The sequence below is a fragment of the Dendrobium catenatum genome, unplaced genomic scaffold, assembly GCF_001605985.2.
Source record: "Dendrobium catenatum unplaced genomic scaffold, ASM160598v2 fragScaff_scaffold_1035, whole genome shotgun sequence".
Taxonomy (NCBI): Eukaryota; Viridiplantae; Streptophyta; class Magnoliopsida; order Asparagales; family Orchidaceae; genus Dendrobium; species Dendrobium catenatum.
In genome coordinates, this window is record NW_021319497.1 from 713,672 (window position 1) to 740,310 (window position 26,639).

A 26,639-nucleotide genomic window follows, 5' to 3' on the forward strand; every position below is an offset into this window, starting at 1 on the left:
AATACGCTGAATTTGCTCGGGGTCCATTGACTCAAATTAGGTAGATAATGCAGACACAATAGTAATGTAAATACATTTTATGGGAAGGCAGATGCAACCTAAGACATCTACTAAATGCGTATGTGGGATCCTAGAATACAACTGCTACCATGCTCTGATAAAAAGATGATGTGAAACAAACAGCGAATTGCAAGAATTTAATAAAATTTTTTAAGCTTGCTAATTTTAAAATTAATGTTGCACAAGATTAGATTCTAGAATTTCTTAATTATTGTTTTGCTTTGGCATGCAGTTACACAATAGATTAGAAGGGAAATTTAAAATAACAACAAAATTATAATAAAGCTAGATGTGCAAATAATAGAAATCCAACAGTTAACAATTAGAAAGTTCACCTTGAGTTTCCCTCATTCACACTCTTGAGGGCTACTAGTGGAAGAATAATTTCAGCAAACCTAAGGATGCCACCATTACCATAAGACAAAAAACGCTTAAACTATCGCCCAAAGGAAATTTATCCAGAGGGGAAAAAGTCGATGTTCATTGATGGCGGACGTCAAAGAGAAGAAGATCTGATCGATGTAGTCATCGACGGTGTGATGGATCTCTAAGTTGATGTCGAAGAATGGAGATCTCAACACATCTACTCGTCCTTGGTGATCATAGATGAATCCATGGTCTTGTTCAGAATTGGCCATTCATGAGGAAGTAGGCCGGGGATGTGTATCTCCTTCCTTGGATGGTATATGAAGCAAGCAGAGGAGATGTAAGGGAGGGAGGGTTTGGGGTGGTCGGCTACAACTTGGAGAGAGCTAAATCTAAATTCAGATTTAGGGTTTGGTTTGGGAGAGAGAATAAATTCAAAATCTGAAATTTCATCTCAGATTTTAGGGTTGGGAGTGAGGGAAATAATTTGAATTTGAATCTCCTCTAATTGAGGAATAGGGGGGCGGCACCTTGATGAGAGGGACTTTGATTGGGAGCATTAATGGGGAGGAATTAATTAAGAGAGAAAGAGGTAGGGGGTTGGCCAAAGAAGAGAGGGGAAAGGTGTCTCCACATTCAATGAATGTGTCTACATGCAACGAATGTAGGATTTGGAATTAAATCCAAATTAATTTCAGATTGGGAGCAATTAGGGGAAGCTTCCTAAAATAGAGTTATTAATTAGGAAAGGTTTTGAAATTCAAAAATATTTGAATTCAAATTAAGAGACTTTCCAAATTAATAAGAGAATAAATTAGGAAAGTATTAAAGAGGCAATTGAAATTTGAAATCAAGGGAATTGTGGAAGAGTGGTCGGCGACTAGGGTTTGGCCTAGGTAAGCCGACGGCTTGGGGAGGGGCCAAATCTTGGGGTTTCGGTGGGAGGAGGGTTGGCGGTGAGGCTTGGGTCGTGGGGTTGGGTGATGTGGGGAGGGAGCCGGCGGTTTGAGGTGGAGAGGGGAAGGAGGCTGGCGATTTGAGGAGGGGGAAGGAGGCCGGCTATTTTGGGGAAGGTGGGGATTAGGCTGGCAGCTAAGGAAGAAGAACAAGAGGGAGGAAAGGTAGGGGAGGGAAATTGAGAGCCCGAACACATCCTGCGGCTGGCAGGAGTTGCTTTTGCCCTCACCTAGAGACTTCACCTCTCTCTAGTGCTCTCAACACTCAAGAAAACAAGAAAGCAGAAATTTTTATTAATCAATCATCATCCTAATACAATGACAAGGACCTCCATATATAAGCCTCAAAATAAAAGAAACTCAAAGACTAAAATGCCCTCAGGACTACAACACAAACTAATCCCTCACAGGAGTACAATGGTAAAGACTAAAACATAAAAAAAATAATTACATAAAATGCATCACAAATAAAAACTCCTAATCATAGCCGTCGATCTACGATTCCTCCGATGATAGACGCGTCAGAATCTTCTACTAATGTCCTCATCAGTTTAAATGTAATGAAACATTATGATTTTCTAGGTAGCTCTATAAGTATTGTTTTGATGTAATTGAAATTAGTATATGCTTTCGTTCATTCAGTAGATGTAATTGTCAATGGATGTTTTATGCAACTATTCAAATGATGAAAAGTATCATATGTTGAGAATGAATGTTATATTAAATACTGTGACACTCTACGTTACTGATAAGGGGTATCATGGGGTGTTACACAAGTCTCTCCCATTCCTGATCATCAAATAGAATTTTTTTTGGCTTACTTTCTCTCAAAGAAAACAATTATTATTTTCAAAAACAAATAAAAAAAAGTTATTTGATTATGTTTCAATCATCCTATAAAGAGTTTACTTGAAAACAAGGAAATGAGCATCACATTATTACTGATATAGAGATGAAATAAAAAAGAAAAAAGCATAAAAGTTGCACCTGCTTTTTCTTTTTGGGCCGTCTTTTCCGACGAGCTTTATGAACATCAGAATTTGAACTCAGATTGCTAGTTTGGTCAGCATTTAACAATCTATGACCTCTATAGATGGTTCTGCTTCTCTTATGGGGAGCACTACTGAATGTTGACAGTCTAGTCTTTTCTTCAGAACGAAATCTACTGGGTGGCAATGAATGAGGTGGTCGGCTAAGGATTCGCTCAGATATACTTCTCTAAATAATGTCAAATTTTGATTAGGAATTTGACTAGAAAAATAAAACATAACTATATTTAGAGGCATACATGTAAGAAAAGGGAAAAAACTAACGAACCAACCTGATTTCTTTCATCACTGGACATACTAGATGTTGCTTTACCAGATGCACAAGAAGTTGTCTCTCTATATAAAAGCAACATAAAATTCAAATTGAAAAATAAACATATTTGACAGAGTTATATCAAAAAATTAAATCTTAATAAAATTGAATCCAAAATTAATAAACCTAAACTATAGAGAAGAGTTAAGCCTCTGATACCTTAAGAGGAAATTACTAATACTATCCAAGAAATCGCTTATGAACACAAAACAATAGAAGCACAATTACACATAATACCGTAACTCCCAAAGTTTTAGGAAATTTTAATTCTTTGGGGATACCATATTGAATACAACATGCAGCAAGCATAGATAAAAAAATTAGAGCAAAATAGTTGGACAATGTATCAGATGTGCTGCATGGTGCGCCTTTTTTAAAAAAAAAATTCAAGAAAGTCATTACAATATACAAAATTGCCAAATGAGGCTTATATGTCGTAATGCATGCAATGCAAAAGAAATTTCAACATTACAGTTGGACATTATATTTGGTAAGCAAATGGAGTATCCTATTCAAATTTTTAGAAAGCAATACTAACATAATTTAGAAAAAAGACACTTGATAATGCAATATACAAGTTAAGTTTAGAGAATAATGATAATAAAAGCAATGCTTTTATGTATAGACTACATTACTATTCTAAATGGAAAAAGACGAGTCATCAAACAATTAGTTTTTTTGGCAACAAATTCAAAAATGTTTTTAGATCATTGATGTTGATCCATCTATAATATAGGAAAGGCTCAATGCATACACCCTTCCCAAGAAAAATAGTATTTCTATTTAAATTATAAAAATTAAAATTATTAAAATAGTTCTACTTGTGTAAAATACACTCAGAGTTATAATTGGCTTGAGTACTTCAAGGGACCATCCAATAGTATTAATTTAAATGCTTGATGCATGGATGGATCATTTGAAAGTTTAAAATTTTGGTTTCCCAGAACTCCAATTATACAGATTAAGACATCATTCTTGATTTTCTATTCGATGTTGTCTGAAAGAAAAACAAGCCAAAATAAATTGTGAGGAAAAAACAATTATTTTGAGTGTGTGTGGAGGGATGAGAAAAATAAATCTAGAATTAAAAATGAAAAGATCCTTCCCTTTTACTCATGGGTATAAGTCCTTTCAATTAAAGGGAAGAAGGGCTTCCTAACAATCCATAGATATCACTCTCTCTTTCTTCGATGTTACTGAAACGAAGCATAAAGCAAGGCATTTCCAATTTATCTAAACCAGACAACCATGAGCTCAATGAGCTTCAACAGGTGCAAGGACTGACAAGTAACCATATATTTTGGGTATCAAAGACATCTACACAAGAAAATTCATGGGACTCATCATTTTCCTCAATGAGATAAGCATATCAAGTTCAGGTTTGACTCATCTATTTGGCAAATAGTTAAATCAATGTGGTAACTTTTGTGTTATTTTAACTAAACTTCCTAAAGACAGTGCTTAACAATTTCCTGAGTTGGACAATTTTCAAAGGATCACCCTCTTGCTCATGATTAAATAACATGCTATTGATGCCTTCTAAAGGACACTTTGTGGTATATATATATATATAAACATATTGACCTAGCCTTGGATGTGTTATTTTCAAACCACCTCAAAGATAACTAATCATAAGTCCCTGTCATTTATACATCGAAGAGAATTATGAGGAAGGGGGGTTGGCTCATCCCGATTGCTCAGATTTTTGGTTACACCTCTGAGGAAGACTTCTTTCTCCATCTTCAGAACTTCGCTCAAGCTCAACCAAAATGACGAGAGCATTCTCAAATGTAGAAGAATTTTCCCATCCATACTAACTAAGAATTCCTATAAAAGACTTCATTCATTCCAAACTAAGTTCATTTAATATCCAATGTTATACTATCAAGTGCGCACCACATAGAATTTTCACTCTTCAATTTTGTCAAAACACGAAAAAGCCCCTCTTAACTCATTCAAGCAACTCTTTAAACTATTATATCAATTGAAATTCAAAAACACAAAGAACGGAAAGAAAACAAGGGAAGTTCATAATAAAGCGCTTCCCACATTGAGTTAAAGAAATAAAATTTAAAAATTTAAAATTCAAATTTACAAAATTTGAACTTTCTACTTTAAACGTGAATATAATTTAAAATATTTTAAATCGTGACTTCTTTAATTATGCATGGTTGATGAAGCTCTCTTAATCTTTGATCTTGATCTTGATCTTATGATGAGATCATCATGGCTATAATGTCATGATGAATTCTTGATATTGCTCTAGGAGTAGGGTCATCACAATCCACTGCTCGTTTTGAACAATTTTTATTCATGTTATCTTAAGTCTCCATTCTCCTTTGTAATCTCCCGAGAACTACTTAGTGCATTTTCTATCATTCATTGTGCATGCCCAAATCACCTCAAAAAAAAAAAACAATGAGTCCCCTCTCATCTACACATCTAAGGGACTCACAAGGATGGGGTTGGGTCATCTTAAGTGATCAGTTTTTTTTTGTGACACCACCGAGGAAGACTTCTTTCACCATCTTCAGTGCATCGCTCAAACCCAACCATGATGACAAGAGTGTTCTCATATGTAGTAGCGTTTGTCCATCCATACTACCTTCATCTTCCTATAATAGACTTCATGCATTCCAAATTGACATTATTTAATATCCCATGTTATGCATGCCCAAACTATATAAGTTCATTTTAAATCTACCTTAAAAAAAGCTACTCCATACGAAAGGGGTTGGCTTTTCCCAAGCAATTAGATTTTTGATGGAATTACTAGGAAGACTTCTCTCTCCATCTTTGGAGTATTGTTCATGCTCAACTAGGATGGAAAAAGATTCTCAAATACAGCCAACTCAAGTCTTCCATCATGGTTCAATAACTTGACCTGAAGTTGTAACCTCTTAGGAGACTATATATCAAAAGCCCTAGTAGAGAAGAAATAATTTGTATAGAATTCCTCAAAATGGAGAAATCTAATCAAGCTTCTAAAATGAAATATTTGTAAGTGAATTTAAAAATATTGATCCACGCAGAAGACCTCCAACCAAGCGTAGCATTAGGCTAAATCTAAGCTAAAGAAACTTAAGCACACAAGCAAAAAGATATACTCTGGTCCAACAAGACTAAAAGGATCATGATAAAAAGTAGGCTCTAACAATTGAATAAGAGATGCATTTCCATCGACTTGATAAGTCCAAGGTACAAGCCATGATTCTCATAGATCACAAATCCATGGGTAGAGCTAACTATACAAATTTGGCAACAACCTGTAGCAGAATTTATACATTCACTCTTCAACTAGTTCAATAAATTAAAGTACAATGCCAAGCTACAATCAGCTTAGTAAGCTTAAGGAACCATGAATAATTATCAACTCATAAACCTAAAGAGTAAAGTTGGTATGTTTCCTTAAACTCCCCTATCATACAAGGGGAAATTTGTATAAGTTTAAGGTTGCACTTAGCAGTAACAATTCCTTTAAATCATAAGTTTAAGGTCGGGCAATTTTGTTGATTCAACAAGCTCCAACAGCAAAATTACTCAACAAATATAAAACTCAACAAGCTTAAATAATTGAGCTCGAATATGAAATCCCGATTCAGAAAGCTCAAGGATTGAATCAACAAATTCCTTTAGCTCACAAGCCTGTGGACGCACTACTTTCTTGATTCAACAAGCTTCAATAGCTAACTTATCACACAACAAACAAACAAGTTCCTTCCATTTACAAGCCTACAAGCAAAGCTACCTCATTGATTCAACAAACTCTGAAAACTAAGTGATAAGGACATCAGTCAATCGACAGAGTTGTAGATCGACGGCTACGATTCAGAATCTTTACTTTTGATGTATTTTATGTTTTATTTATTTTGTATTTCAGATTTTCTAGTTTACCCCTATGGGTAATGAGTTCTCATTGTAGCCCTGAGAGCATTTGCGTCTTTCTTCTTTCTTTATTATTGAGACCTATATATAGAGGTCTTGTGCTTTGTACGAGGTTAATGAATGATTAAATAAAAATTTCAGATTTGTATTCTTCTTGTGTGTGCACTTAAGAGAGGAGAAGCCTAGGAGAGGCTCAAACGAAGTACCCAACAGCCCCTTCGGGTGGGCTCTTGGTTTTCCCCCAAAACTTCTCCTTCTTCTTCTTTTCCGCACCACCCGAAACCCCTCTTTTCTCCCACCCGTCAGCCCACCCCAACCCCCTTAATTTCACCCTAACACCACATCCAAAATCCCTCCATCCGCCGGCCCAAATCCCCTTCTCTTCTCCTACCTGATGCCATCCCTTTCCCCTTCCCATTGCCGACGGCCCACCCCACATCTACCTCCTTAATGATGACTTCAATCATCATAATTGCTTTCCTAAATTAAATTAATTCAAGCAAGAATGGAAAGGAATTAGTATTAATTGAAATTCAATTTTGAATTTCAAATACTTTCCTTATTTACAAATTCTAATTTAGGAAAGCGCATAAATCTAAGTCTAACTTAAATTTAAATTAGATTTGATTTATTATTCCCCTTTTCTAAATTACATAATTCATTTTGGAAGCTTTTAAATCCTTCCTCCTCTCTAGATGCCGCCGGCCCCCTCCCTTGCCCTTGCTTTCTCTCTCTACTTCAATTTCCTAATCCCAATTTGAATTTGAAATTAAATTTCCCTCATCCAAATTACTTAAATATGAAATTAATTTCAGATTTATTCATAATCCCCTCACCCAAACCCTAAACCTAACTTAGCCCACAAGCCTCCCCTCCCCTTGGCCGCCCCCCTCCTCTCCCCTTGTCTCTCTTGAAAAACCTAAATCTTTCATGAGTTTTAGTGCCAAGAAGAGAAGACAAACTCCCTCCTCCCATCTACCATTAGTGCCTGGCCAACCCTGAGGTTGACCACGGATTCACATACAACGCTCAAGGAGAAATCGACATCTTGCTATCTCCTTTCTTTGATCCAGACTGAGCATACGAGAATTCTGTTGAAAGCTACGTCAATCGGATACTCTATCATCTCGCTGAGACGATTGACGAGCAACGACCAACAGGATATTGGCAAATCATCGTCCGACCATCAACTTCCACTCTTCTGACTACTTCTCCGACAGACAATACCTTACGCGTCACTTGTCTTGTGGTGGCATTACTAGGGTTGCTTCTACCCTTTCTCCGCTAAACCCCAATCTCAAGAGCGAGAGTGAGGGAACTCAGGGTGAATACTTCTCGTTGTTAAGCCGTGTATTTTGTTTCATTTTCATTAGTTTTACTTTATTATTTTGTTGTTTCTTGCAAGTATCCTGTTAATCTCTTTTGTAATCGTTTGTTATTACTTAGACTACTAATGGAAATTTCTAAGAATCTAACTTGGTGAAACATAAGTTTACAATTAGCAAAGTTAAAGTTCAAATTATTGTTAATTTCCAAAAACAATTCTTGTTTACTTACATGTTTCACATCACTAAGTTAGCATACAAATGCTAACTTCAACATGCGAAAACTGAGCTTGAACAAGTCCTAGGGCCAAATTGGTGAAATCTTCTGTATTACAAACTAAAAAAGCCTAAGCTGCTTTGCCAATTCAATAAGCTCCAATGACAAAATTAATACACAAATCCGAAGCTTGACAAATTTAAAAAACCAAGCTTCAACATGGAGACCTAGTTCACCAAGCCTCATGACCAAACTGATAAAACCTCTCAAAGCTCAAAATCTAATGATCAAGTAGTCTTGTTCATTCAACAAGCTCCACGAGCTGAATTGACATGCAAATCCAGCTCAATAAGTTTCAAAGACCATGCTTAAAAATCAAACTTCCTCCTCAACAAGCCTAAAGGTTGAATTGGAAAATTTCAATCTTACAAACCCCAAGGGTCGAGCTTATTTGTTAATTCAATAAGCTCTATAAGACAAGTCAGTATACAAATCTCAAGCTCAATAAGTTTTACAGAATGAGTTTGAAAATCAAACTTTCAAGTCAAAAAGCCTAAGGATCAAATTAGCTAAACTTTTTAGCTTACAAGCCTGAGGGTCGAGTTGCCTCATTGATTCAACAAGCCCCGGAAGTCGAGTCAGCATACAAATTCCAATTCAATGGCATAATGGTTAAACTGGCATTCACAATTCACAAGACTATAAGCTGAGCTTTAAGTTCAACAAGCTCTAGTTGCCAGATTAATATAATAGATTATGATTCAACAAGTCCGAAGACCAAGTTGGCAAGGTTCCTCAACTCATAATCTTAGAGGTCATACTATTTTGTTGACTCAACAAACTCAGTATACAAATTTAAAGTTCAACAGATACAAGTGCTAAGCTTGAATATGATGTTCCAATTTGACAAGTCCAAGAATCGAGTTGGTAAGATTCCCCAGCTTACAAACTTATGGATAGAGCTATTTTACTGGTTGAACGAGCTTCAGTGACAAAATCAGCGAAAAAAAATTCAAGATTAACAAGTCTGAAAGGCTGAATATGAACATCAAGTCCCAATTCAACAAACCCAACAGTCAAACTAGTGAAACTTACAGGTCAAAAGCCTAAAAGAGTCAAGTTGTCTCGCAATCTCAACAAACTGTAGTATTCAAGTTAGATACAATTCTCAAGCTCAACAAATCTAAAAGACTAAAGTTGAATTAGAAATTCAGGCACAACGAGTATAAAAGGCATAATTAGTGAAACCACTTAGCTCATAAACATAAGAGTCGAGCTATCTAATTAATTCAAGAAGTTCTAACAGCCAAATGGACATATAAATCTCATGCTCAACAAGTTTAAATAATTGAGGTTGAATATGAAGTTTTAGTTCAACTTAATGATTAATTGGCACCTAAACTCATAAGCCTTAGGGTTTAACTGTCAGGTCAATTAAATAAGCTCTAATAGCAGATTTGGCAAACACATTCAATGGTTCACTAAGTTTAAGAAGTAGACCAACTCCTTTCTACTTGAACAAGCTCACAAGCTTAAGAGTCATATGGACACCTCGGCTCACAAACCTAAGAGTCGAGTTGCATCGTTGGTTCAACGAACTATAAAAACTAGGGTTGGCATCAATGTGCTAGTTAAAAAAATTGAGAGTCAAACAAAACATCATATATACTAGAATCCAATTCAACACTCTGAAAGCAAAGGAGTAAATTGACTCCTAGATTCTAGCTTAGAATTAAGATTTTGTTAGAAGCTATGTAACAAATAACTCTAATCAAAACCTCAAAGACTCAAGCCAAGCTAACATCAAAATCCACAATCAATCATGGAAGATGTAGTGATGTAGCTTGATCTTCATGCGCGCCTGTCATTATCAACCCAAAAATTTCATGCACTATGCTAGCGAATGGGACATAATAATTATCGATTATCCATAAAGATGAATCACATAAGCACATCAAGCACGCACCTTAGGTATATTGTAGTCCTTCTCATGCCACAGGCTCAATCTCATGATTCATTTTTCCGCAAGCAAACCCCACTCACCTACTATCCCCTTCTCTCACGCTAGTAAAGCCCATGCCTATCGCCAGTCTGATGAATCACCACCCTCTATGATTCCCTCTCCAACATGTGTCTGCCTCAACTCCTCACCTGTGCGCTTTCAATTGCTCCATCTCTCTTTCTTTGCCATAGTGACTTTGCTAGCCCTACATCTCCCTAATTGACTCTCGCACACAACCACCATACATCCCATGAAATCAGGTGAATCCATGGTTCAAACTCTAGTGCACGCTATGCTACACACAAAGACACCAATTCTTAGCATCCCCTTCTGAGGTTTTTTCCCATGTATGCTTGTAAGAAACTCTTCTGTCATATGCCAGTGTACCTTTAGCAACAAACTCTTTTGCCACATCCCTCCAATGATTTCCATGGCCAACCAACCCTATAACCGGAGATCTACTCCTTTGCATCATTATCACTCACCAACTCTCACTGCACAAAATAGTTAACCCCATTGCATTTTAACTCTCCGCCATTAGTCACCATTTAACTTCACACTATGAACATAAGAACATTCTAAATGATCACTAGCTTACGTATTTCAATTTATATACTTATCACTCATGTTAGCTATTGAATGTAGTATGATTGGCTCAAAATGAATTAATTTCATGATTAGCCTATGTATCTCATTTGGAAAGAAATTTTTTAGGTATCATGATCCTCTTGCATGATTAGTTTTTTTTTATGTTATATTTCCTTTGAAGATCAATGAATTTATACTTATCATTCAAAAATTGGTATCATAATTTTCTATTAATAACTAGGTATTAAAGATAATGTATTCTTCTTGTGTTTAAGTTTAGCATGTTTTTTATTGCTCACTATTTGCATGCTAGTAATTTTAAATAGGGGAGAATTGTAGTAAGGAAGAGAAAAATCATTTGTGATTTCACAAACCTTAGAATTCATAGTGAACCCTTTTGATGAAGTCAAATGGCGAGATTTGTTATGTTCATGTATATTATTGGTGATGTTAGTAGGATGCATGTTATTAGGAGAAGTATATTTATTTTATGAATCTAGTGAGAGAGAGCTTAAGTTTATATGATATTATATTATCTCATTAGCACCAACATCAATTTTCCATCATCAAATAAGGGAAAATTGTTGCATCCATCAGTCATAATGATCATCATAATTGTTAACGGCTCATTAGGGAATTGATACGACAAACATTATAGTGTGACATCTAATGACTTGCAAGTTCCTCAAAAATTATTCATTGATTAGCTAAATCATAGAGAGGATGACAAGTTCCACTAGGCTAAAGGTTGGAGTATTTGCTACCTGAAGACAAAATCAAGGTGCCTTCAAGAAGAATCATGTGCAAAGTGAAAATCTAAGATCAACAAGTCTAGTGTGTTATTTATTATATTGATTGAATTTGTTTTACCAAGTGATCTAAGGAATGATGAACACTCTGATAAAAATTAATTACAATTATTTATACGTAAATGACTACTTTAATTATTAAAAAAAGTTATAAAATGTTTATATGATTTAGATATTAATTATAAATAAAATAGGTTATATATTGTACATATTTTTACTAGGTTCATTTTCACTTAGTAGATCCCAACAAATCCATTTTATAATCTCACTTTGTGCAGGTTTGCATAACTTTGCAAAGTATAATCCGACCAAATTTTTAGAACTCCAGAAAGAAGTTTATAGGTCCACGCAAACTTGTTAGCAAGTCACCACAAACTAGTTTAATGACTACAATGGCATTTCGTAATTAAGGCTAGCTGGGTGAGCATAATTCTTGCCCTCTTTCCTTGCAATCTTGGCTAATAAATAATGGAGACTTTGAACAACCATAAAACATATGAAAGGAGGAGATTATAAGCTTAAATGGTTCACAATCATTTTGGAGGAAGACCAAATTGTTAATCATAAAGAAAATTTTCCTAGGTTCTTTCAAGTAATGCACCTCTCACTCTCAATATCATAGTTTCTAAATTGTGATTTTTATGTGCTTATCTTACAAACATACAGTAGAGATTGTGTACTTTAGATTTGTATGACTTCAGCTCTATAAACCACCAAAGCCTTAGAAGATTTTGAAAGACAAATCATTTGTATATTAATTTTGAGTTTCTCTTGAATGTTAAGGTAGTTGTGAATGTGTTCATTAGGAATACGAGAACACGGTACATTAGCTATTCCTTTGTTAAGGAGAGGACGTCTTCACATGAGGAGTAAGGATAGTTAAATCCTAATTTTTTGGTGCTTAAGCTAGGATGTAGGCTGATTAAGTGCTGAATATATATCATTTCCAACTTGCTCTTTAATTAGATTTATATTTTTGAACATTTAATTACTTAATAGTTTGGGTGAATGTCTAAGTGAGGTCAAACAAATGTCCATACTAATCATTAACATCAAGTTTTTATAATCATCATTGTTTGTGTGGACACTGATGTGGCTTTGATGCTTGATTATTTAGGAGATTAGTTTGTGCTATTGACTAGATCAATAAGCATCATGCTTACTAATCATATACTCACTCACTTAACTTATTCTTAATTTAATATCATAGACACTTAACTTTTGCATAACTTGTAGGTTGTATCTTGCTTACAAGCTTATGTGTTAAGTTCAGTAAGTAGAATCAATATCATTGTGTTTGTATAGTTTGATTACTCACTAATTAGTATAAGATATCTTACAGTCGTCCCCACGTAATGGGATAGAGGCTTGTTGTTATTGTAGTAGTATAAAATATCATATACGCTTCATTCATCTTAATTGGCTTGTATTTTTTGCTTGATTGTTTGATTAGTTAATGTATGCATGCTTATTGTGTGGTTCGAGTTGGAAAGAAATTTAAATGAAATTCAAGCATATGTTACAAATCCTATTCATGCTCCTTGTGTGCCTACACTCTTTAATATAAGCACATCCTCTAATTGTCCATGCAAGGAGGCATTTAACATCAAACTGTAGTAGATTCCATATGAAAATTGAAGTTGTATGTTATTCATTTTTGCCACAAAAGAAAACTTTTCTTAATACTATTCCATAGGTTTGGATTATCCATTACAATAAGCTTAGTTTTGTATCATTCTTAGGACCCATCAACTTTTTATTTTACTGTGCACACCCATTTACATCCCACTAATCTTTTTCCATTTTGTAAGTCAACAAATTCTAATGAACCATTCTTTTTAAGTGCTCTCATTTTTTTCTCTCAGAGCTTGTTCTAAGTTCTTATCCTTAAGTGTCTCTGTTAGAGCTTAAAGAAGTCGATGCAATTAATTTTAGCAAGGAAACTTTTATCTTGAGTGCATAATCTCTAGAAGGACACAAAGAGATGTGATATTGGGTGCAACATCTGCTCTTCTCCTTACAACAATGGGCAAGTCTAAGTCAATTCTTGATTTATCCATAAGATCTATATCAGCATAGGGAAGAAACGAGTTTGACACCTAGCTTGGATACTCGGATTTGCCCAAGTCTTGAAATAGTTGCTCTCCTTCTTGAGTAGATAAGAAGTGGAGCTTTCCTGGTTCCTAATTCAAGGTTTTGATCAGAAACTATTGGAGAGAGATTAAACAGAAATAAAGAGAGCCATCAAACTTTCTTTCAGGTACCATATCAAGGGAAGAAAGGTGTCACAAACCCAATTCGTGTGGTTAATTCAATGAAAGAGGGCATTGTTTGAGTAGGGGTCAGGTCCAAAACATTTAGTTCTAATATGTTAGCAAATTTTGGCTATTGAACATCATGAAGAAGATGGGAGAGCTGCATTGTGGTTGGAAAACAAAACCCAAAAGTATTGTGGCATATCATGTGCTGGATCACATGGATTTTATTGAGAGCCAATAGTGAGGTATGGATCCCTTTAGCAACGGACACAAATTGATGAACCTAATAGGTGATTTCGATGAAACACTGAACCTAATTGCTGCTATGGCATAAAGATAGACCTATAAGCAAATTGCCCTTTATTTCATCCGTTGCAATTTCCTTTCTAGAGAAATGCAAGTCACAATACTCAATCTTAGCTCCTAGCTGACATGAGTTGGCCGAGGCTGACTTCATCAACATGTAGATATCCCACATGGGGTAAACTGTCTTCTATGCGCTGCATAAGACATATTATGATGTTCCATACCTTGCAACCACAATGGACATTCCAAATAATTAAGTGAGAGACTAAGCCAACATTCAAATAAAACATAAATGGAAAGTTTACATTCTTATCTATTGTTGACTGTCAATAAATTTACAGCATAATCAATTTTTTCACTGATGATTCTCTGTAATAGTTAAAACATAATAGGTTTTAAATGAACAAGAACCAAGGCATAATTTCTATGTACTTTAAAGCTAAGAGAACCTACCGACAATGAAGATTGGGAAATTTTTTTGGCAAGCGCCCCCAAATGTTCTAATATATTAGGAACACTACATTAATTTGTCCAAGCACACAGCCAAAACAAAATCAAATCACATGTTTTCATGATTTCACTGCTGAGTTCAGATTGTGCAGATTTGTAAAAGAGGTTGTTTCACAGACTGGATAATATCAAGCCAAATTGTTCACGCATGACACCTACTATGGCATAAAATGACTACTAAACAGTACCATACCTGGTGCTTTTGTCCGTCCATTCATCATCTGCCTCCCCCTCATCACTTGAACTGCCAACCGAAAAAAAATCATCCTCACTCATATCTTGCACATCATCATCACTGCCTGTTTCTGCTTATGTAGCAAAATTGTGCGAATTGCCATACAGAAAATGAAAGATAATCATGAATTTATGACGATAATGATAACTATCATGAACTATACACGGCGAAGCAAAAAATCGCAAAGTTAAAGGCAAGTAGAATGGAAAAATTATTCATACAGATAAACCTATCTCGCTAAGCAACACTTTAAAATGATGCTACAATTGAAAAAAAAAAAAAAATCTCGGCCAATACTCAGATTACATAATTACCTTCTAAATCTTTTCCACTGGCAGCGGCAGCCACTAGGTTGTCCTTGATTTGTTTGCGTAGTTTATTTCTCTTATCAATAATTTTTGGATTTTCTCCTCCAACAAACAATGAAACGTATCTCTCTGTCTTAGGAAAGAACTGCATTAAAATTCATTGCTAATAAGAACTTTTAAAATGACAGAGCTTTAATCACTTTATTTATTAATGTTCTTTATTCTTTCTCAGGTTTTAAAAACCAAAACCATATTCGTCATGTTTTACATGAAAAATTCTTAATTACAGAAGACTATGCATGCAGAAAAGGATTATGCCTTCAACTCATTCACGGAAATTAAGAGAATTCTGTACCTGCTTCACCTTTTTCAAATTTCCATATAAAAGGTTAGCATTAACATGAAGAATCATATAATGATTGCAACGAGATTTAAAAAATACATATTCATTTATTGCTTAAATGAAACCTTACCCTGATGTATTCCAGATCCTCCCTAAATTTTGCAAGCTGGTCCGACACCCTTTCTTCTGATGCTTTCTCAGATAATACACGTTGCTGCTTCTCCAAGCGCCTTATCATTCTCTCAACTTTTCTTCTCTCTAATAACAGTAAGCATAAAATAGGAGAGGAGATAAATCCAGTCATGAAGAGCATAATGAAAAGAGATTAATCCAGTCAGACACAATGTAACACACCAAAAAACTTTATCTTTTTATCCCTCAAAAGTATTTTGCGCTCGACAGCCAACTGAGCTTTTGTCTCTTGTTGCTTCTTAAGATCCTCCAACTTCTGCTGCTGGAATAACCTAATTTCACGGGGGAGGTCCTTAAAAAAAATGATAATTGTGAGTTTTGTAATAGGCCATAATTGCAAACTCCATTTTATGTCATCTCAAAACAAGTAAAACAGAAATTTTTCCCTGTAGCATTGCAATCAATCCTTATTAAAAGCACAATTCTCAATGCAAATGTATGACACATTAAATTTAAATGCATTTAGAGTACATGTCATGATATAATGAAAACTATGAAGCACATACACAAACATAGGTAGAGGAACTCGAACATGATGACATGTATGTCACAATTGCAAGAAGTAAGATACAACACGTCATGGACATGTTTTTTAACTTAATAAAAAAAAATATGAAAAATATCATTTATACTGTTATGTAGTAAAGAAATCACATGTGAAGTATAATATCATAAAATAAACTTTATAATGATAAAAGAAAATCAAATATGATTAATAACCAAAAAATGCTTTATAACACGTAGCCACAAAACACAAGTAAAATGAGAGAATCACCACAAGAAATAAAGACAATAGGCATTTTTTTTCCTTCAGCTTTGAAGTGAAGGCATAGATGCAAAGATGGCTGGCTAGGGCATAGGGGCACGATTCACGAAGCTATTAGAGTCTAAATAGAACAAATAGACAACATATTTTAGTTTGTTTGGGACAAATCAACTACAAAGAAACAAAGAACCAACATGGCCCAACCATCTTCTCCTAAGCTAATCACATGGGTTTATATACAAACTCTAATAAATCTAAAATCTTTTTTTTTTTTAATTGTGAGGAATCAAATTCATATCAATAGTATTTTGGGATAGCTCAACTTCTATACAAGATAATGAAATCCTGAACATTTTATTAACTTCAGCTTTGGCATGTCACTTTGAGTTTGAAGGTGGGAATAGGGCTTCGAGTTCAAATATACGAATATATCCTGCTTTGAAGCAAAGAAGAGGATGTGACTCGCCAGATAAGTTGCTTCTTCATCTTCAGCTTCATCTTGTCATCTTCATATATTAGACATGACACAAGATTGATTCGAGGGTGAGATGTGAGATCGACTTCAGCAAAGGTGGAGATCCATAATGGACTAGGGCTTTGAGGGTAAGAGGATGTAGGTTAGAGTTGTGGAGGCGTTGAGATGCAAAAAGGAGGAGATGAAACATATATAGGGAAACCCTTGTATGAAATATGAGTCTCGATTTTGAATATCAAATTGAGGCATGCCCCATCATGTCATAAACATGCCCTCTCGGTGTCCTCCCATATTGAAAATTGTTAGAGCTCAATTTTACAATAAAATCCAACATATTTTTTGTCGAGTTGAAAATGTTCATGGGCACGTTGGAGCCGTGTTTGTATCTGACACGTTCATGAAACAGACACGAAGATAGAAGCCATTTGGAAGTGCTCATGCTTCATAGAAAGAAAATCATCTGGAGAGTAGTATTATCTAAACCTTTATATTTTGAACATTGCTTGGGTGAGAAGACTATGCAACATAAAACAAATCATAAAATCAATTGCGTCCAGCTGGAAGCTCATTAACATAGCAACAATTTTTGTAGAAACTAAATCTAAATACCTCGAATTTGAGCCAAATGACAATATCTTACAAGTAAAAAATGACTGGTCTATCCATTTATATAAATCGGAAGAAAATTATTGCACCAAAATTAATAAATAGCAGTCCAATAATTGAAGTTTGAAATAGATGAGAAAGGCACTTAATAGTTTGAAGATGGAATGCTGGTTGCCAGCTACAATCATGAAATCAGAACATTTAAATCCCACGTGGTACAAGAATATAGAATTAATGTGAAAGGCATATAAAGGAAAAGGATAGTTTGGTCAATTTTTCAAAGAATATCCTATCGATAACTAACACAGTCTTCATTATTGCACTGCACCTTGCTGTCTTGATTGATATAACCTTCATCGATGCCCTTTAATGCCGCAATGTCTGAAGCTAATTCCTCACAAAACTTTGACCAAATGGAGGACTCTATGGTGCAACAAGGAAGAGGAAACTTCCAAAATATGCAACATTTCTATTGCTTAAATGGATATAATTACTTAATGTGGTTTTAATTTGTGAAGACCTACAAAACAAGAGAGAAAATATGAATCGCCTCCTTGGGGTACGTAGGACCAAAAGGAGATCCTAATTTTTGGGCATGGGATGAAGCAGACTCCATGATTATGTCATGGTTGTGGAATTCCATGACTCCAGAAATAGTGATATTTTCATGTTCCTACCTACTGCAAAGGACATATGAGATATCGTCAGATAAACCTGCACAAAAGCTCGGGATACTACTCAAATCTTCGAAATTAACATCAAGATAGGAAGTAAAATTGTGACTAAATATGCCACTCTCCTTCAAGGCTTGTGGCAAGAACTTGATCACTACACATGCATAGAGACCAATGGTCCAAAAGATGTTGCTATCCTAAAAAGCTTTATTGAGAAATATATAATGTATGACTTTCTTGCAAGATTAAACATGGAGTTTGACAAGGTTAAAGTTCATATCCTTGCCGGTTTATCTAGTTCAACAAATTATTCATCTCAAGGTAAGCTATCATTATCCTACCTCCGTTTTAATGGTTCTATGTATTTTGTGTTTCATATTAATTTGATCGAAACTAACAAAAGCTGCGATATCTTAATTTTTAGCAAACTTACATCGTCTAACTTTTTGTATATGACAGATTTGATCCTCTTGAGCATTTTGACTATAATATTATTGAATTTCATCAAGTAAATTAGAAGCTGTGATTTTCTTAAGTAAATGCATAGCAGACAAATTTTGTAAATTTTTCTGTATTTTATGAATGATTGCATTTCATACATGATATTGACTTATATTATACAAAAATAAATAATATTTTCATATAAGCAAGAAAGACTAGCTATTAACATTATTTAAAATATAATACCCTGCACAGGAGGGTGGCCAACAGGTTTTTCTTGAAATAAAAAATTGGTGCGTAATCCTAGTTGTAGCATATAACGGATTGATTAAATTACGTTTACGGATAGAGAGTGACGACTTTTAAATGATTATTGAAAACTACATGTGAAAATAAATTATTAATAGAAATAAACAAAATATAAGATAAGATTGATAGATTGATTGAAATGACAGATAACAAATTGAAGGACGCAAACACTATATTAGAGTTGTATGTCCTATCTTGCTCTTCATAATTGTATTTATGATTGCATTTATATGATAGTATATTGAACTGATTGATAGATAGAACTGAAGTTGTATTAATACATTATGCATTGGTACTGGCTAGCATACTGACATGACTTCTTGATTGATAGTTCTTTTTTATTTATATATTTCTTATTGTTTGATAGATCTCCTTTGAGATCATTGATCATATTGATTTATTCTTAATTTTAGAGATTTTTTATTACACATATTAATTGATGATTGATATCAATTAGAACTAAAATAAGCATATTGAATCCTTTTTCTTGCATTAAAGGCAATGATAAGTTTTGGTTACTTGTTAGACTTTATAAGCTCATTACATGATTTTTATATGATTCCAGGTAAAGGTAAGGAATCTGCAATATGAGACTAGACAAAAGTGCTAGTTTAGTTCCATGTTCAATTTTTTGAGTTTACATAAGCTCTTTAGTAGTCTGTTGTGGCTATTGTATATATATTTTTGATAGTAGGAATGCAATTATATTTTTCATGTTGTTTATTTATTTTCTTTAATGTAATTAATCAGCTATAGATGTCAAATTGATCTGGTTGTAAATGAATGAGTATTGGTTGTTAATAAATTGAAAAAGAAAAAGAGAGTAAAAATGTAATTCTTTCACTTCAGATATTGGGGCTTGACAAAAAAGCCCCCTAACTCTTTGAATGTCATCAAACTATTGAATCAATGTTCGACAAAAACTAGATCTATCGATTGAAAAAACTTCAAGTTTCCAAACATTAATAAGCGTTAATCTTTTAGAGCCATAGTTTGTAGTAGCTTCAATGGGGAACATTTTTCTCTTCATCTTTGTAAGTTGCAAAGCGTTAAAATTAAGTTATGAACTTGAAACAACATTCAAGTCAATATTTTACATCCTTTTGGAAAGAGTTAGTCATAGAAACTATCATTACAAAATATCAAGTTATATGATGAAATATTAAACACTCTCAAGCTCTATAAGACTTATATCTAATTAAATTACAAATTAGCAGTCCAAAATTTGTTAAAAATTAATGTGAAGAAGATATCGGGAAAGAGTTATTTGGTGGGCATTTGAAAAAAGTGAGTTTTTCATTAACACAAGACATAATTAGAAAGTCCCTATTTCGATGGAATGTAAAATAATAAAGAACGCAAATCACCAGGTACTTTCCTCTTTAGCTATTAGATTAGAAAAAATTAACATAATACCTCTGAAAATCAACAAGATTACATGGCTCTAAGAGGTGTAAAAAATCAAGTTATATATGCATGAATACAATGTAAAGCCTATTCCTAGTACAAATGAAGAAAAGCACGTTGGACTCTTTAACCTAATTCCAATCAATACAAATCAATTAAGATTAAATAGCTTTCTAGATCCAAGTTAAAGAATGTCATATGTTCAATCAAATTTATTGCAAGGTTCAGAAAATTGGATCAAACATTGAACCAAAAGGAGAGGTTCAATATTCAAAGGTTCAACCAACCAAAAGTTACGCTAAATGGTGTAATAAACATTAAAATCATTTATATATGATTAAAATTATGTAGTAATAGTATAAATATGTGACAAAAAAAATAGTAGTGCATTATGAAATATAGATCATGCACAGGAAATATCTTTTGTTATTTATAATTGCCATTTCATGTAAAATAAAATGACAATATCACAATACTATAAATTCATTGCTTTTCAGAAATATAATTATTAACGTTAAGTAACAGTAAGGCTGTTATCATTTTCTGACTTTTAGGACATTCATATTTATATGAGGAAGGTTTCTTGTTACTATTTAGATAATTCTAAAAATATTTGTAAAGAAAGTAGAAGTAGCGAGAAATGAAGAATTAAACATTAATTAGTTTCTAAAGCCAATGAACTTATGATTCACAAACAAAGGCCAATGAACTATGTGTATCTACAAAGCGGATGAACCTGTGAAGGCCGCAACTAAAGGGAAAAGCTGGCGTCGACAAACCGCCAAAAAGCAAGGCTGCAACTGCGAGTTAGGAAGGAATTCAGAATTTGACTAGGCTACTATTGGATCAAATTTTGTCCACGAATGATACCATATCCTATTATCAAGCAATCTCAAGAGACAGAACTTGAGAGCCAAGAGTGAGTATGGAGAGGAAAGGTGGAGATTCAAGAAATCTAGAAAAAGAGCTAAGAGAATCTCATAATAATGCTCTGCAAAATCAATAAGGCTTCCCAAAATTCCAAAATATATCTCTTCATTTTTTATTTATAGGGATCAAAGGGCTACAGAAAAGATTACACCAAAAGGATAAAAGTAATTAATAAATGTGATCGAGTGCTCGCTATTCATAACATGTGTCACAATCTGATAGGTGATCTGTGCGGTTCTTCTCCTTTGGCCCAACTTTCAGTTTGGGGCGATCTCCCTTTGTCGAGTGTTTGTCAGCGAGTCGAGAAGGGCGAGTCCTCAAGACAGATCGTGCTAGACGAGCCTTCGAAGATAAGTCCTTTTCTTGAGTTGGTGACCACCTGGGCACAATACTCAGGTCATATAAATGTGTGAGGCAAGTGCTCTTGAGCTAGAACCTATGTTGCACCGATACACCTATTTATGAAGGCATGTTGTATTTGATACACTGAAACACAGATACACCCCCGATATGGCACTAATACGTGTCGGATACTGCAAAGCCGTATCCAATTAAAATACTATTTAATTTCAAAAGGACATGCATATTTGATACGTATTTCCATTGAAAAACAAAAAGAAATCCGAAAAAAAAAAGACCCGTCATAATTACTTTGGCGGCTGGGAGCGAGGTTCTCTCATTTTCAAGATGGATTTGAATCTCTTGATGATATGAGAATATTAGAAATTGCTAATTTTTCACTTGATGAGCCTGAATTAGAAGCTATGATATTTATTGAAGATGATATAGAAGTTCAAAGACAAACCACTGAAGAAGCTAATCATATCATTCATTCTATTGAATAGTTGAAACTTCATGTGCTAGACAATTTATGTTTATGCTTTTCTTGTTGTACACTTGTACTATACATTTAATGCTTACTTTTATTTTGATATTATAAGCAACAAGGCTACAAATGAGGTTACTTTCATTTTTTCTTTGTAATTTCAAATATTATGCTTTGATTGCTTTCTTAATTTTTATGTATGATTTATAAATTATAATGTCGTGTCCGCGCCGTACCCGTATCCTAAATTTTTAAGAATTGATGTGCCCCGTATCGTGTCGTATTCGTGTCGTCGTATCCGTATCGGTGCAACATAGGCTAGAACCTCTTAAGCACATATTCACTTGAGAAGACATAATCCTTTAAATTTAATTTTATTGAAAATAAATTATGATAATTTGATATGAATAACAATTATGTGGTACAATGAAACCCCCACCAATTCACCAATTTGATCCCAATGCTAACCAGTTCAATTCCAGTTCTAAGTTGTGGCAATTCAATTAAGAGATTAGACCGATCACCGGCCAAATAATTAATACACTATTCAACATATTAAATTAGCCATTTTGATCCAATTTTTTAAACCATGCCTGATTGCAACATCACCAAGTATGAAGCTATATCAAAACACAAAATTCCAAGGACTTTAAATTAACTTCTTAAATGTCATAGATATATGGTTGTAATGAAAAGCATTCATAAGAAAGAGGCAATAAAAAAGAATTTATTAAAGATCTTTTCATGTATTTTCCAAAGCCACCACCAAGGGTGCATGAAAATACAAAATAAAAGACTTAGAAGCAACTCCATGATACTTTACATGTTCATTTATTGCTATTTTCCAAGAAGATTACATTCTGCAATTGATCTTTCATTGATAAAAACCTATGATGCACCAACATTTGAAATTATAAGGATATGTGGTATCTAATATGTGTTGAACACGAACACACGCCTGACACGTATCTGATGGATGTAGTATACATCAGATGACTAAATGGAAAAAATAAAAAATAAAAAGAAAAATGGACATGTGTGTAATACCTTAATAAAAATATTTTTCCATTTTGAAGTAATTTGAGAATCTTAATATGATGCATTTTAAGAATCTTAACATTCGGCTATATGGTTTTGATGTATTTTTATATGCAATATACAATAAACGATAATAAGCTCTCAACCAAAGGTTTTTGAAGTATTCGAGAATATTAATTTCTATGCATTAATTTTTTTTAAGACATAAAAATTGTAATACATGTCCAAAGCGTGTCTTTGTCCAATATTTCTAATAATAGACTTATCATGTAGCTATGTCCATGGATCCATATCTACGCATCCCAGGTGGCATCAATTGCTTTAACAAAAATGTTTAGTCAAATCATTGTTCCGAAAACCATGAAAAACACTAAAAGAATAACCTACTTGGAGAAAATGTATACACCATTTTATTCCTTTCATGAACACCTAACTTATAACTTATAAGTGGATAAAGCTATCGAAATATATGCCAATATTATTGCTCAGGTTGAAGTCAAACAACATTTGGTTAATAGGGTCCCTCTGTTTCAAGAAAATGGGAGTCTGTAGTTGGAAATCCTAGAAGCCAGCATAGATCAAAACACATGTACATGTGATTCCTAAATCCTAACTGACAACCCAAAATGGAAGTGGACGATGAACTCTACTCCTTTTCTTCCAAAGTTACAAAAAGTTGAAGGACGTATCTTTTTTTACTACATTTACTCACATTCTACAGAAACAAACAGAAGAAGTGAATTTAAAAGCAGAAAACAAAAGAACAATTCTCTCACACTCACCTCCAGAACCTACGGAGGCCACTTCTCGTATTTGTAGCCAAGGGGTCCTTAACATTGTTACATTAAGGAATTCATAGAAAGATCAATCATAAAAAACTTTTCCAATTATTCGATATACATGATCATTCTTGTAAACAAAATAGATCTACATTTTGCAACATTCCGCATGTAGATTACCATATCCTCATCCCTAAACGATTTCATAACCAGGCAAGAAGCAGTATGCCCAACAAACAGACTCCCGCAATTGTGGAACCCTCATCCGCTCACAACCACACTCAAACTAATAACACCAAACTTTAAGCGACGGATCAAAAAAAAAAAATGATGTGGAATCAACAAGCAAACAAACAATATCCCTCTAATAGCTCAACAGCTACTCGCAACTGACCAAGCAGAAATCACTAATTACACCGAGAAATAAATTTAATAAAACTATCAAAAAATTCTTCAGTACACGGAGATTCTTCCTTCTACCTTGCGAAGAAAACGCTCCGTGGATCGTATCTGGTTCTTAAGAGAAATAGAATCCTTCTTCTTCTTCTTCTTATCCACCCCCAAGCCCTTCGGTCGACAACCAAGCTGCCGCCGTTCCTCCACGCGGCTCTGGGCGAAGCCGCCGTGAGCCATAGAAGCACCGGCGCTTCTCAAACAAATCGGAGCTCGATTGCAGAACTACGATACAAAGTGAGTCGGAGGAGAAGACTCCGTCCGCGAGGAAGGTCTGGCAACGTTGGCTTGCTAGGTTAATCTGTTCGATTTTAAGGCACGAGCCAACGGCGATTAGTTCTGATTTGGCAGTCAAAATTCTTTATTTATACATTTAATGTTGAAATTTTCTTATTTATATAATAAAGTACTTAATTAATGAAAGTAATCAAAATCTCAATAAAAAATACCACTTTCCCTCTAGAAAAAGAAATCATTATTAGAACTAATTAAAAAATTCATAATAAAATAAAGTAGGTGTGGACGATATGTGAAAAATAAGAACCATGATTCTTATGGATTTAAGTTAAATCCTCTTAACAATTTTATGATTTACTAAATTTTTTATTTAGGACAAGCATCGGATAAACAAGGTCTAAAGTTCCCAAAGGATTCATAATATTAAACAATAGTTCCCTAAAATTATTATAATTATATTATTAACATTTAAAATAATAGTTAAAATAATTATTTTAAATTAATATTAAATTAATATTTTTACTAATATTTGAAAATATATTTATATTGGATTGGTTATATGTTTAAATATTATTTAAAAGGAATAGCTAAATAATTATTAATTAAATATTTAAATTATATTTTTACTGAATATTAAATATTAGATATAAAGCTCTCTCTCTCTAGTTAAACTCTCTATTGCTCACCAATCAGCTCTTCTCCTTAGTTAGCTCTCTCTCCCGTCCTCTTTTTCTGTTAAGTTGAATACAACAAATAATTTGGTACATTCAGAATGCATCAAATTTTTGTGAATTTGCTATATTTAAATTTTAATTACTAGATGCTCCTTATATTAATTTTGTTAATTAAGGTGCTCCTTTTTTAAAACATTGCTCCTAATATTTTAATGTAATAAGTGATAATTATAAAAATTTTACCAACTAAGGTATTAATACTTATAATTTATAAAAAAGAAAAAAACCATTACTATATTATATAATATATTTATGATGATAAAAACAAATAATTCAACATAAATTCATTTTCAAAACGGTAGTCGCATTTTCTTCGGTGTTGAATGTAAGGTGTTTATTTTTTAAGGATTTTGCTTGCGTATTGATGCAGGCGGAACAAGAACAAAATAATTATTGTTATTTATTAAAAGTTGAAACCATGTACAAAGCCCTCTAGCTCGTAGGTAGAGCGCAAGGCTCTTAACCTTGTGGTCGTGGGTTCGAGCCCCACGGTGGGCTACCCCAGAATAAAGTCGGTTTTGATTAGTTTTTGTTTTAAGTTTTAACATTATTCACGTTTTTTTTAATAGCCTCTTAGAACTTAGGGACTGCTTACTTTATTTTTAAAAATAGACAAAAAACTGTAAGCCTTCATGATATATAAAAACTCTGTATATATTGTATTAAATAGAATGAATTTGAAGAAAAATATTTATATCTTATATTAAATGTTTAATACAACAAAACATCAAGCCTGTACCACTATGTGGGGTTCGGCTACGATTGTATCCTTTTTCGCAAAAATTTTTAAAGATTCATGTCATGATTATTCGACAAGTTTTACGCTGGTTGTCGACTATCTACCGAATCCCCTACTTTTCTCATTCATGACTTTTAGGACCTGGCAACGGTAGTGTTTATTAAATGTTTAGTGAAGTATATAAAAAATGGCGAACATGATTAAGATCCTTTTGGGTTGTCATAGCCCCTAGTCTACTTTGTCATAGGATGTTAGTGGACCCAACCAAAGAGATTTTATAGATTTGGGGTGGATTATAAAGGAGACAAGTTTAAGTTAGTCTTAGCAAGTACATGAGCATCAATATTTTATTTTTTTATGTTTGACCTTGTTACCTCTACCAGTTTTTTGAAGAGGATTGTGCTTGATCTAAGTTTATTTTATTTCTTGTTCATGCAACATTCTAGACAATAAGTTCAAACATTTAATATAACTTATCGAAGCACATGCAACAAACTTATTTT

At 33.8% G+C, this 26,639-nt stretch overlaps 1 protein-coding gene and 1 non-coding gene across 2 annotated transcripts; one reads left to right on the top strand and one right to left on the bottom strand.

The window, feature by feature from the left end:
* Positions 1-2,295: 2,295 nt before the first annotated feature.
* LOC110110199 (rRNA-processing protein efg1) lies at positions 2,296-24,755 on the bottom strand. Its single transcript, XM_020841578.2, has 7 exons — positions 24,454-24,755; positions 15,885-16,014; positions 15,661-15,788; positions 15,194-15,332; positions 14,838-14,949; positions 2,704-2,767; positions 2,296-2,600 (listed from the first exon to the last, which is right to left on the bottom strand). The coding sequence occupies exons 1-7, from the start codon at positions 24,604-24,606 to the stop codon at positions 2,313-2,315; spliced, it is 1,014 nt and encodes a 337-aa protein (XP_020697237.1). The 5' UTR covers positions 24,607-24,755; the 3' UTR covers positions 2,296-2,312.
* A 1,068-nt stretch (positions 24,756-25,823) lies between these two features.
* Positions 25,824-25,896, top strand: TRNAK-CUU. The gene has a single exon. It is a non-coding gene; the product is annotated as a tRNA-Lys (tRNA).
* Positions 25,897-26,639: the final 743 nt, after the last annotated feature.

What these genes read in the sequence shown, in the direction of transcription:
- LOC110110199 (XM_020841578.2), bottom strand. Translation starts at nt 24,606, where the DNA reads ATGGCTCACGGCGGCTTCGCCCAGAGCCGCGTGGAGGAACGGCGGCAG. An exon ending in CGGAGCGTTTTCTTCGCAAG is followed by an intron (nt 16,015 to 24,453) that starts GTAGAAGGAAGA and finishes ATTTTTTTTAAG; the next exon opens with GACCTCCCCCGTGAAATTAG. An exon ending in CAGTGGAAAAGATTTAGAAG is followed by an intron (nt 14,950 to 15,193) that starts GTAATTATGTAA and finishes CTACATAAGCAG; the next exon opens with AAACAGGCAGTGATGATGAT.